At 38.0% G+C, this 13,996-nt stretch overlaps 1 protein-coding gene across 6 annotated transcripts in view; it reads left to right on the forward strand.

Moving 5' to 3' along the window:
* The window catches only part of DROSHA (drosha ribonuclease III), a 126,558-nt gene that overhangs the window by 92,699 nt on the left and 19,863 nt on the right, over positions 1–13,996 (forward strand). For all 6 annotated transcript variants that reach the window (XM_029941047.1, XM_029941050.1, XM_029941053.1 and 3 more), the window contains 5 exons: positions 806–908; positions 3,522–3,592; positions 10,079–10,123; positions 11,620–11,777; positions 12,787–12,892. In XM_029941047.1, coding sequence (XP_029796907.1) covers positions 806–908; positions 3,522–3,592; positions 10,079–10,123; positions 11,620–11,777; positions 12,787–12,892 — 483 coding nt within the window. The remainder of the gene's footprint in view (positions 1–805; positions 909–3,521; positions 3,593–10,078; positions 10,124–11,619; positions 11,778–12,786; positions 12,893–13,996) is intronic.

The following is a 13,996-nucleotide window of genomic DNA, read 5'->3' on the forward strand; positions in this document are numbered from 1 at the left end:
GAAGGATAATATATTATAAACAATATTCCAAGAGCCCTTAAGGTAAATCCAACCCCATTGCTTAGAAGATCTCACTGAGCCTTCTGAAAGATGAGTACAGAGACCTCCCAAAGGGAACACAAGTACAGAGATAAAGGGCCACAGAAATCCTCAATCCAAACTAAAAACAACAACAACAAAAAAAGATTTAGAGATACAAGGCATTTTGAAATCTTCTGAGTATCCCCATTGATTCTACTACATAAAAACTTGTTCTGTCTAGTACAGACATCAATACCGCATAACTTGGGAAACAAAGAGGTTAACTTTGAGTTGGATTTGTGTCTCCAGACATGTTGGGTGGACCCAAAGAGTGATGGTCTTATGGCATAGTCTTTTTCCAGCTTTTTCCAGTGCTTGGTCTGAACTTGGAATTAGACTCAGATCTGATCAGTTCTTTTTTTTTTTTAATAGTTTATTACCAAGTTGGTTTCCATATAACACCAAATGCTCTTCCTCACAAGTGCCCCCCTCCATGACCATCACCCCCCTATCCCCCTCCCTCCTCAGCCCTCAGTTTGTTCTCTGCATTCAAAAGATCTGATCAGTTCTGAACCATCAGAGTTCATAAGCCTACTTGGGGAAAGGTTGAGATTAGTCAGACCTGAACCATAAGTAAGGACTCCTAATAATGGCAAGCTAAACTCTCTTAATTTATTGACATAAGGTCAGTTAATTTGTATGCATAACTCCTTACTCCCAGATGTTGTTACAGTTACGACTTTGTCAAATTCTTTCTTTCTTACTGTCATTTTGAATTTTGTAGAAACTTGAACTGGATCGTTTTATGCTTTATGCTCATGGACCTGACCTTTGTAGGGAATCAGACCTTCGACATGCAATGGCTAATTGTTTTGAAGCATTAATAGGTAATTTCTCTTTTTATAATCTAGTTTCTTGTATACCTAAAATGTTTGGAGAGCATGTAAAATTCAATGTGGAAACTTGGAATAAAATTACTTCTTTCCAAAGCATGCGAGGTCCCTAGTAGAACACTAACTTCACGTATTGTGGTTATTGTAGCTCTTTCAGAGCAGAAGTCTTACTTTTGTTTCTTGTATTCCCCATGCCTGAATTGGTGTCTGATGTCATGTACATGCATAGTTACTATATACTGAATTGAATTGAAGTGAGTTAGTTTTCAGATTCGATTCAGGACCACATGCATAAATAGTTAGTAGGTTGCTTGTGAGTCTCTAATGTTGTTGTTGTTGTTGTTGTTGTTGTTGTTTATCACATTTTATACTACAAGAGTTTCTTACTTAAACATCTTGAAAACACCGCATTTTTTAAATCCCAGGGCTTGAGTCTTTGTAACTATTACCTACTCACTTGAAGCAAGATGGATGCAGACACTTTACTTCCTCAGTTTCTTTTTTACTCAGCCAGAATGTAGTTAGCTGTTGGTACAGGAAAGTTATGAAGACTTAATGAGCTGGTGATTGCAAGTATGCTTTACAATGAAATGTAACAGTAGATTGACAATACTTTGATTTTTTTTTTAGGTAAATGATTGAGTACATTTTATTTTTCAAAGGCCTTTGTGCTTCCTTATCAATTTTTCCTTCTTCCTTTGAAAATGAATATAAAAGCATCCCATTATAGTTTTGTGCTGATGGTGGTAACAAGAGAATGTTTAATAATTATTATCCACAGTCTTTTCACAGCTATGTCTATTTTGCACAAATATGTCTATTTTCGGAGAATGTGTCACATGGAATTACTGTGCTCTGTACACATAATAATTTTGACAGTGTTATAGTTGGTTCCCGAGCCAGGCAGACATGATTCAATTCCTTTTTGCTTAATTTATCAGCACTGTGTCTTCACCAAGTTACTGAATCTCTTTGAGCCTCAGTTTCCTCATCTATGACATGGAGATAGGATCACTTATCTCACAGAATTGTGAGGATCTTCATATGCAATCCTGGAAGCCTCCCATTAAGAGTTCCATTTCCTTAAGCCTTTCCCAAATCACCTACTATGAGCCCAAGTCCTATAAACCTTTTGTAACACTCTTACTGAGGTGCCCATGAAGGTGAAAATAAGAATGAGAAAATGCTGGGGCACTTGGGTGGCTCCATTGGTTAAGCGTCTGACTTCAGCTCAAGTTGTGATCTCACAGTTTGTGAGTTTGAACCCCACTTCAGGCTCTGTGCTGACAGCTCAGAGCCTGGAGCTTGCTTCGGATTCTGTGTTTTCATCTCTGTTTGCCCCTCCCCTGCTCGCATTCTGATTCTGACTCTGCCTCAAAAATACACAAACATTTACAAAAAAAAAAAAAAAGATTGTGAAAATGCTTTGCACTTTGCCTAGGGCACAAGTGGTCTCCAAACCACTACTACTACTGTTACTCTCCTTATTATTATCATCAACATTATTCTTACTATAACTATGGATAAATAATAAATGTGTTTATCAGAAGCCCTGGTGATCAAATATCTTAATGTTTTACATAAAAAAATGCCTTTTGTGGGGTGCCTGAGTGGGTCAATCAGTTAAGCATCTGACTTCGGCTTAGATCATGATCTCGCGGTTCTTGGGTTCGAGCCCTGTGTCAGCTTGAACTTGGGTTCAAGTCTGTGCCATCAGCACAGAGCCTAGAGCCTGCTCCGGATTCAGTGTATCCCTCTCTCTCTACCTCCCCCTCTTTCACAGTCTGTCTCTCTCTCTCTCTCTCTCTCTCTCTTTCTCAAAAATAAATAAACATTAAAAAAATTTTTAGATACCTTTCTGAAGATAGTTTTAAAATATGATTTTAAAAATATAGGACTACCTTACTCCAGAGTTATTTGATACCTATTTAAAATGTTATTTGATTTAATACCCAGTTTAAATGTTAGTTATTTCAAATTAAAGAAAAAGTTGTCCTAAGTTTTTAAAATTTATTTATTCATTATGAGAGAGAGAATCCCAAGCAGGCCCCGTGCTGTCAGTATAGAGCCCGATGTGGGGCTCAATCCCATGAACCATGAAATCATGACCTGAGCTAAGCTTAAGAGATGGAAGCTCAGCTAACTGACTGATCCAGGTACTCCTGAAGTTTTCCTGATTTTTATTTGCAGAAGCCTTCATTGATCTGAACTCGGGTTTTAGCAGGTCTTTTTATGGTCTGAAACATAAACTATAAATAGAAAATAAAACAAAACCTTATATGCTCATAACAGCCATATTTGAGCCTAGTTCCCTTAGGAACTTTATACCCATACCCCTCATGATAGTTCATAGTAGGCCTCTTTTTACTTAAAATACTGGATTTAGATTTTAGTAACTTGAATTTCACATTTCAGCCTAATTTATAGTACAAATCCTAGCTAAGAGAGGGAAGATGCTGTCTTTAAAACAATTGCTTCTGCTTTTGTATTTTTTTTTTCTTTTCTGTGAGTGGGTTTTGGCTTGCCTTTTTGCTTTTTATAGAGATGTATAATTTTCTTTGAATATTAATGCAGCCTTCCTTTTGGCATTCTCTTCCTTTTATCTAGGAGCTGTTTACTTGGAGGGAAGCCTGGAGGAAGCCAAACAGTTATTTGGACGCTTACTCTTTAATGATCCGGTATTTTTCTTGAATCATTTGATTTTTCTCAGTTAGAGATCATTATAAAAGATTTTATATCAATTAGTGTTTGTGTTTAAAGAGAGTGTAGGAGAAACAACGTTCCCAAATATGCCATGGATGGTAGATTCCAATACACAAAAAATAGCTTACTCAACCCTGTTGCAAATGGGAAAGTTCTGTGGGCATTTGCACCAGGAATTTGCCTTTTACCTGAGACCCCATCTCTCCTCATGACCAATTAACAAATGTGATATGAATACTTGGCTTTATTTTGAAGTATCTTGAAGTGAAGTATGGTTTTCTGTTTTATAATTGTTGGGTACCTACCCTATGCAGGCTTACTTGAAGCTATTGCCTTTTGGCTTCTCTGTTTAGGATTTGTTTTTATATAAACTGTATAGACTAGAAAAATGTATATTTATTTTAGAAGGTGGATTCATAGGGAGTTTCTGATAGGGCTATGAATAAAGAGTATGGAGGTACTTTTTTTTTCTTAAGCAAGTTATAGTTTAAGAACAAATGATAGATTCTCAAATAGTCCCTGTTACTAAAGTATTAAGCTATTAATATTGCTAGAGCCACCTTTTAAAATCCTGCAGGTAATAGAGCATACTGGATGCTTTCTGTACCAAAACAAGTCAATTTAACATTTAAAGGGAGAGGCAAGTCTGTATTCCAAATTGAAATGTCATTATAATTGAGTGAAATAGCCCTCATGGAGCAGTAAAGAACAGAGGAAGCCAGTGTTTTAAGCCTTTGTGAAACCTTCAGCTTAAATGGCTGTCAGATGTTATTACTGTATTACTTAGGACAGTTTAAAAAAAAGAATCGATAGTTTTTGAAAAATGTGACCTCGATAATGTTCGTATCTGAGGATTTGATTTTTTATATTTGTTTTTATAGAGATATGTGATGATTTCATGTGTGAATTTTCTCTTGATGGGAAAGTTAGGTACAGATGTTCCCTGTCCCCCTTTGTCCTACGCATATAAATGAGTGCGCATCTTGATTTATATCTGTAGCAGATGGCATGTATTTTAAGTCTTTTTCTCAAATCTTAAAATATCTTTGTTCTGGCCTTTATCTTTTGTTGGCAATTTCAGCAACTTCTTTACTTTCTTCCTCCTTCCAGTCTGGCCTTACACTGGGTCCCCTCACCCCCGGCTCCCCACTGCCCCCTCTCCTGTCGTACCTGCTGCACCCCATCCATGCCGTGTCCCAGGCTTCCTGAATCATATGCAGTTTTACACCGCGTGCTCTTAATTGCGTCGGTTTTTGTTTAGATTCTTTTCTCTCTTTAAACTGCTTCTTTCTCCCACTTGTCTACTTAGCAAGCTTATCTTATATTTCCAGTACCAAGTGCAGTGCTGGCAAGTGCAGTATTTAATAAATATTGTTAACGGAGTGAAATGAATAAGTGATTAAATGAAAAAGCTGAGTCTGAACATGATCTTACAAATGGGGAGGCTGAGATTCAGAATTCATTTTAGTGTGTCTTTTATGAAACTGAGCAGTGTTTAGTAATATATGGTCTTTCTGTTTCACCGTTTTCGAGTGCACACACCAGGACTTTCTGACTCATTTGACATCTCCATATTGGCTCACATCTATTAGGTGTAATGTGTGAGAGACGCTGGTGAACCATTGAATTTTTTCTTGAGCGATGATACTGTGAAAGTCTAATCAGCCACAGGCAGGCAGACACAAACCTGTAGGCCCACAAGACAGATTTGTTGAATCCATGTAGTGAGGGAGGCAGGAGTCTTTCTGAGACCTTGGCTGGTGCTGGCGGATTTTAAGGAGCAGCCAGAAAAGCAGGGATCAGATCTTGGTTGGTTGCCTTTTCTGAAGCTGGATTAGAAGGACCCATGGATTGGGGTGTCTGGGTGCCTCAGCTGATTATGTGACTGCCTCTTGGTTTTGGCTCAGGTCGTGAGCCCATGTTGGTGGTGGGATCGAGCCCCTTGTTGGGCTCTGCGCTGAGTGTGGAGCCTGTTCTCTCTTTCAAAAAAAAAAAAAAGCATCCAGGGATTAACCTGGAATTGGGTGTTCTCAGGAGCCAAGGGCAAGTTAGCATAGTGTCCCCAGTAATCTTTATTCAGAGAAGACATAGCAAAGCAGGTAAGAGGGCAACACTGGAGGAAAGCAGTGGTCCCTCAAAGAGGGATCTGCTCTGGCATTTTACAGCTGCTGTAAGACATTGAGGGAAACACAGTTACCTGTCATCTCTGCAGCAGGCTTTACCTCTGTGTTCCCTAGCCCCGTTCATAGCAGGACTGTTTTTCCATGTTCTGATGTTCATTCACTCTTTCATTCCAGACTATTTTTCCTGGTTCCATGTTTTCATCTTTGTGTAGCCCTTCATGGTTTCCCAATACCTTCAGATCCATTGTTGCAATCTGATCATCCCAATGGCCCCTTAGAAAGATAGGGAGAGATTGCTGTGTGGTCTTTCGTATTCTCCCATTCCCTTCCCACCCCTGTTTTGTCTTTGCACATCTATCCCAACATCTCCTTCCCTGGCCTTTCTCTGGAGCTCCAGAGATTGGAATATGTCTTTTAAAATTGCCCCTGGGCAGTTTCAGGGACATTCCACACATACCTCATTTCAACATTTTTGGTGTTTGAACTTATCACCTTAATACACCTCTCTTAGTTTTATCATCTAAACCCAAAACCTTAGGGTCTTCTTTTGTCCTGAAGCTTTTTCCTTCCCATCTCAATTAGTTGCAGGCTCCTCTAGCAGTTCGGTCCCTAGCATGCTTTTTTTAAATGTTTATTTATTTATTTGTTATTATTTTTAATGTTTATGATTTTTGAGAGAGATAGAGACAGAACAAGCAGGGGCAGAGAGAGAGGGAGACACAGAATCAGAAGCAGGCTCCAGGCTCCAAGCTGTCAGCATAGACCATATGTGGGGCTCAAAGTCACAATCTGTGAGATCATGATCTAAGCTGAAGTCGGCCCCTTAACCAACTGAGCCACCCAGGTGTCCCTATTTATTTATTCTGAGAGAGAGAAAGAGATAGAACATGCACAGGCATGAGTGGGGAGGGACAAAGAGAGGGAGAGAAGGAATCCCAAGCTGGCCCTGTACTGTCAGCATGGAGCCCGAAGCAGGACTTGATCTCATGACCTAAACTGAATTCAAGAGTTAGATGCTTAACTGACTGAGCCACCCAGGCTCCCTGTGTCTAATATGGTTTGAATGGGTTCACTGTTTGCTTTAACGTTTGCCCTTCTCGTTTCTCATATGAAGCATTTAACCACTCCAGTCCATCTTTCACACTACATTTAGTGTTGTCTTTCGGTGCCTAGATTTACTATTTTCTTTCTTGCTTAAGATCTTTGATTTCTTTACCATCTGCCATGGCCTGTATTATACAACAGAGCATTTAATAATTTTCATAATCTAATTCCCATCTATTTTTTGTCTCCTTTCTTCTACCCCTTTGTGACATTCTAGGAATTCCCTTTTTTAATTAAAAATTGCTTTGAGATTTGATTTTTTAGAGCAGTTTTAGGCTCACAGCCATACTGAGAGTAACAATTTCCTATACCCGCCTCCCCTCACACATTCATAGCTTCTCCCATTTTATCAACATGGCCCATCAGAGTGGTACATTTATTACAGTTGATGAACATGCATTGATATATCATCAGCTCTCAAGGTCCTGTAGTTTACCTTAGGGTTCACTCTTGGTGTTCTACATTCTGTGGGTTTGGACAGACATATAATGCCATGTATCCATTATAATACCATATAGAGTATTTTCACTGCCCTAAAATCCTTTGTGTTCTGTCTACTAGGAGTTACCTTTTTGTGCCTGTGTTATTTGAGATACAGTATTTGTGCATTTTTGGTGCCCTGCTTTTGCTTTCCTCTCTCTGCTGATTTACCAAATTTCTCATGTTCTTCAGGATCCATCTGAAGAGTTACCTCTTCTTTGAAGCTTTATCTGATGCCCCCAAGCAGAATTTTCCTTGCATTAATTTATATCACTATTATAGAACTGATCTCAGTTCATTAAATTATACTTATTTACCTTCATTTTCTCCCACTAGGCTCCTTTGAGGACAGGAATAGTGTCTCATTTTTTTATTGAACTCATAATAAGTATTCGATAAAAATATGTTGCTAAACAACAAGTGTTGGTGAGGATGTGAAGAAAAAGAAATTCTCTTGCACCACTGGTGAGAATGTAAACTGGTGCAGCCATTCTGGAAAATAGCATGGAGGTTTCTCCGAAAATTAAAAATAGAACTACCCTTCAATCCAGTAATCACACTACTGGGTGTTTACTGAGAAAACACAAAAACACTAATTCTAAAGAATATATGCACCCCTATTTTTTTTTAGTGGGTAAGGATGGATTTTAATGAGTAATATACTGTTGTAATAGGTAAGAAGGGCCAGTGTGAACTGATCCAACTTTGATTTGGACAGAATGACTGGGCATTTTAAATAGAGTCAGGGAAGTGAAAAATGCAAAGGAGTGATCAGTGTAAATCATGTACCCCTATGTTTATTGCAGTATTATTTACAGTAGCCAAATTTTGGAAATAGCCCAAGTGTCTATTGATAGATGAATGGATAAAGACATTCTCTCTCTCTCTCTCTCTCTCTCTCTCCCTCTCTCTCTCTCTCTCTCTCTCTCACACACACACACACACACACACACACACACACACACACAGAGGAATATTATTTAACCATAAAAAAGAATGAAATCTTGCCATTTGCAATGATGTGGATGGACCTAAAGACTATAATGCTAAGCAAAATAAGTCAGAGAAAGAAAAATACTGTAAAATCTCACTTATATATATGTGGAATTTAAGAAACAAAACAAATGAGCAAAGGACAAACAAAAAGTCAAACCAAGAAACAGACTCTTAGCTCTAAAGAGCAAACTGATGGTTACCAGAGGGGAGGTGGGTAGAGGGATGGGTCAAAGAGGTAATGAGAAGAGTACACTTCCCATGATGGAAAAAAAATGTTGCATTAATAAACGTCTCAACAGTCAATAAGCATTTTCCAGAACACACTGAAGGAAGAGGTTTTGCCTTGAGCTAATAGATCGTGGAGCTAGAGTTCCAGTCTGGATTTTTGACAGGCTGTTTTCTCTCACACTGAGGTATGGCAGAACCTGATCTCTGAGTAGGGTAGATGAAAGGAAACGTAGGCAGCTGAAATAATTTAGGTGTGAGGTGTTAAGTGGTTATGCATCTGAGCCATCTCAGGAGAAATCACAGTGTCACTGAGTAAAAAACAGGAGAAAGGAAAAAGAGGAATTAAGTTCCTGAGAATTTTGAATATTGGAGACTGGAGTTGGTGAGAAGAGGTAGCTGCTTATTGCTCCTGTTGGTATGATCAACATTAGTAGTAGCATCTTCTGTGTGCCAGCACTGGGCCTGAGGTTTTGAGGAGGAAAAAAGCAAGAACATGAGAAAGGCGTAAGAGAAGGGAGTGACATTCTGTAAAATTCATGCTACAGAGAATTCAAGGGAAAGGTTTTTGGATTGGTTAAGAGAAGCTCTCCAAAGTGCTTTAAAACAGTTTGGTATTTAAACTTTTTTTTTAATTGGCAAAAAAAAACACCCCAAAAACAAAAACCCAAACAAACCCAAAACCTCTAAGTGTATTTTACTTGGACGCAAGTTGCCCCAAAACACTGAATATTTTATTTCACTTTTGTCATCATGTATGCCACAGTGATACTAAATTTTCCTGTTCTTCTTCTCCCCCCATTTTTTAAAAAATACTTTTTCCCTATTTTTAAAAATCTTTGCTATTTGTTTGAAAAACCTAACATGAAGGCCAGAAAGTAGATTTTGTCAGGGGTTCCCTAGAGTGTAAAACTGAAGGAAAATGCTTTAATCCTGAGAAAGATCTAATTATAACTTCCTCTAGATTTAGCTCAGTGGATAAAATAATGCACTGGGCTTCTCCATAAAATTCACTCATTTCCATATTTCAAGGGAATGTTTGTAGTGACCCAAAGTAAAAGTGTGGTCTTATAGATCTGAGAGTGTAGGAACTAGATATGGATGTTTTCCACTCAAATGATAATGAACGAGTGCCAAAAATAAAAGATATTTGAGATGAGGTTTAATTACAAAAGGCACAGCTGATGCACATTTCTAGGGAATGGCAAACTAAAAAATATGATTAAAACAGCAGCTTAATACCATGTATTAGGTTAAGCAAATGCGTAACTGGGTTTTGAAAGGTATCTTTGACTTCTGGGGGTGGAGCTGGCTCTTTTCCTCCCCAGCTTAATAGGCTAATTAGAGTCACTACAGGCGGTTTGAGTGGTGAATACACTTTTAAAAAATTAGTTTGCTAGCACTATTGAATTTGCAATAAGTGGAGTCAGCATCTGAAATAGTTCACTATTTCAAATAATGGCATTTTATTTAGTACTCCAGAGCTTGTTAAATGGCTCCCTTGAGCATTAAAGGCCTCACTCTGTTTTCCAGGACCTACGTGAAGTCTGGCTCAATTATCCTCTCCACCCACTCCAAGTAAGTGTGACCTTCCTGTCTGCAGTGAGCTTTAGAACGCTGTGTGTTCATAGTACTTTAGCTTGCCCGTTTCTCCTCCTGCTTTAATAAACCTTTGGTTCCCTTCAGTGGCACTATGACTTTAGGCTGGGTATTAGGCAGCATTGGAAAACTTTGGAAAAAATAGTAAAATGAACCCATTAGTGCTGCATTTGTGCTCTGGGATGGGGTGGGGGAAGCCCTGGGAGTCGTCTTCCAAGGCAGGAGGAGCTCCTTGTGTGGCTGTTTTGGTGCCCTCTCTCCCCTCAAAAAGTGATATTCAAAGCTTAATGTGTTGAATGCAGTATATCTACCTGCCTGCTGTTACAGAGAAGGTAACATGGAAGCAAGTCTGGGCTTAGTAAAAAGAATAAATACTAAATGAACACTGCTAAATTGTAACCTAATTTGGATCTTAGAAATTGAAGGTTTTGACTCAGATTGCATAAAACATTTTGTAAATTAAAATTTTAGTACAATGTGATGACTTGGTACTCAAGATTTTGGTATTTAAAAGATCTATATGTGGTAATACTTTTTTCCCAGTTGGTTTAAAAATTCCTGTATTCTTTGCTTATATTTCTATTTTACTTGGAGGTATACAAATATATGTATACATTATGTACATATTTATATACGCATGTATATGTACATTATACATGTTTCAGAATAATCACTAGTGGCTGAACTTTCATGAGAGGCTTTATAGTAATAAATGGCATTAATTTAAAGAACTTTAGAAACATTACTATGAAATTGTCCAAAGTTGTTGAAAATGTTCACTTTAATTACACTTTCATGTTTGCTCTCTGCCAGTTGTTAAAGGCTCATTGTTACGTGGAGCCCCTGCCTAGTGGTATGATAATCTCCAGTGTGGGCCGGATCTAGTTTTAGTGTTGTTCGTTCATCGGAATGCGTGGTCCCTAGGAGACACACAGAGGTTGTGTTCCTCTAGTACAGGGGTTCTCAGAGGGCAGTTCCCAGACCAGCAGCATCTGTATCTCCTTCTGGGACCTTGCTTGACAGGCAGATTCTCAGTCCTTTCTCCAGACGTACTGGATCAGAAACTCTAGGGGTAGGGCCCAGCCATTTAGGTGTAAGAAGCCCTGCCAGGGCTCTGATGGACACAGAAGTTTGAGAAGTACTGCGTTACTAGATACACATATTCTCCACCAGCAGTTCTTCCCTTTGCCTCCTCCTTGGGGAGCTAGTATAATCCTTGGGATTTTGAACTATCTGTATACAGTACTTGGCCTTGAAATTTGATTGAAGATTGGAAAATATTATTTGAACCCTCTTTAAATATTAGGTTTGTTTGCCATTCTAAAGGATCAGAAAAGAAGCTTCCATGTTTTATTGGCATTTCAGACATTTCTGCCCAAAGGAGAAGGAATTTTACAAAACACTCTCCTAGAATTGATAATTGCTCTTATAACCAAAAACTGCGCATAATTTTATTTATTTTTCTTCTCGTGTAGCTACAAGAGCCAAATACTGATCGACAACTTATCGAGACATCTCCAGTTCTACAGAAACTTACTGAGTTTGAGGAAGCAATTGGAGTAATTTTCACTCATGTTCGACTTCTGGCAAGAGCATTCACATTGAGAACTGTGGGATTTAACCATCTGACCCTGTAAGTTAGGATTACTCATGTAATTCCAGTGTGGCCATTTAGACACTCAGTCCCAAACCTTTGCCGCATGCCTTTCAAAGGAATTGGGGTTTTAAACAAATTTCCAGGAAAGTCACATCAGGAGATGGGTGAGTAGCCAGACACTGGGATATGTTCCAATCCAATATTTTTGGTTTCATTGTACTGCATCTTATTTCTTCATAGAGTAGAAGAGAAGCATGAAGGAACTAAAAATTTTATCTGTGAAGAGACAGATATTAAAGTATTTTAGGCTTTGCAGGCCATGTGGTCTCTGTTTCAGTGATTCGACTCTGCTCTAGGAGCATAAAAGCAGCCGTAGAGAACATGTAAATGAATGAGCATGGCTGTGTCCCAATACATTTGCAAAAACAGACCAAGGGCTAAATTGGCCCTCCACCCTAGATCTAGATGAGTGATTTGGAGATGAGCTAATGTAATAATTAGGAAAATAACAAAAATGTTATTTTTTTGTATGTTGTTTTTTATTCCGTTTTTGGCTTCTCTCCCCCAAATCAAATATTCACAGCTATCTTTAATGTAAAGATTTAAGATTCTTATCATATATTTTTTTAATGTTCTTAAACTGGATTCCAGATAGAGTATATATTTCAATAAAGAAGTAAAGATTTAACAAAGAAAAATCTTTTCTGGACCTTTTTGCTTTATTTTGTCTGAATGGAGCTTCTCTATACAGATAACAATCTGTACTTTATTTTTCAACTGATACTCCTTAACCTCTGACTAGGCACCATTTGCCAGTCTTTGTTTAATCCTAAAATGGTACTCACTTTCTTCTTCAAAACCCAGTCTATATTGATTCAGATCTCTCCTCAGTTGAGGGGCCTTAGGGACTTGTATTTAATTTTGTCCTTTAAAGCGAGGTGAACACATTGCCTTTTAAAATAACGTCTTTTTAAAAAATCTGTTTCTTTTTTTTTAATATACAAATGCTTATTGATCTCCTCTGCATTGATGTTGTTTTTTCCAGAGGCCACAATCAGAGGATGGAATTCCTAGGTGATTCCATAATGCAGCTGGTAGCCACTGAGTACTTATTTATTCATTTCCCAGATCATCATGAAGGACATTTAACAGTGAGTTTGTATTAAATCATTCCCTCCAGTAAGATTACTGTATAATAAAGTGAAGACTGGAAGAGCCAAATATATATTTCTGTAATTGATTACTTAATTCTTGGTGACTTTAGCGTAGCATATGGTTTTGTTCATTTCGTTATGCAAATTGTATACAAAGCAGTTTATGAGAAGAACTGATTTTATTCTTCTTCATTAATGGTTTACCTACTGTGTGCAAGACATTGAGCTAGGGTTCATGGAAAGAGCAAATATTACTTGACATCTAGTCTATCCATAGGAGTTTGAAAACTGTTAGCAGCAAAGAAAAATGTAAGGAAATAACTGCAAATTCTGTGTGTGTGTGTGTGTGTGTGGTGTGTGTATGTGTCATGTGTGTGTATACCCATACATGTGCACTAGGAAAAATATAAGTAATTGTAACTAAATACAGGAGAGAACCATATGGAATGTTATGCAGAGCATAGGTAAACTGCTGCACTTGTGCTCTTTAGGAAAAGATGAGATTTCTTTTAGCTGTGGATTTGTAAGAAGGCTTCGTGGATATGATGATCTTTGAGCCTTTAAAGATGAATAGGACTGGGCCACTAGGAGTTGGCGGGAAGAAATTTCTGTGCAAAAACATGCCATGCAATGGGCCTACTGAAATAAAGGCACAACATAAAAAATCAGAAGATAGAAGGGCAATAGGGAATGAGTTTGGCTGGATCTAGGGCAGAGTTGAAAGGGATTTAGACAAGGTTTGATTTATGAACAAGTGAAACAGTCCCTATTTCTCTCACTTTTATTTCATTTTATAAAATTGTATTGAGCTTTTTTATTTGTTGCTTGTTGCGTACTGTTTTTACTCTGTAAAACTGATCAATAATACAGCTGGAATAGGAAACAAAGCATATCTGGAAGCCAGTCGTGGTGATCTCTCAAGGCATAAGAATAACCTTTGAGAAGCCTCTCTAGAGTTGGGCATTGAGAAAGCAAATACATTCCTGGACCAAGAAAAATAGTAGTGTGCTCAAAGATATTTTGTTAGTGTAGACTTTCTTCTTTATTATATTAAAGAAATAATAAATCTCGTATAGTTTGCATCTCAACAATTTTTATGCT

The sequence above is a fragment of the Suricata suricatta genome, chromosome 6, assembly GCF_006229205.1.
Source record: "Suricata suricatta isolate VVHF042 chromosome 6, meerkat_22Aug2017_6uvM2_HiC, whole genome shotgun sequence".
NCBI lineage: Eukaryota > Metazoa > Chordata > Mammalia > Carnivora > Herpestidae > Suricata > Suricata suricatta.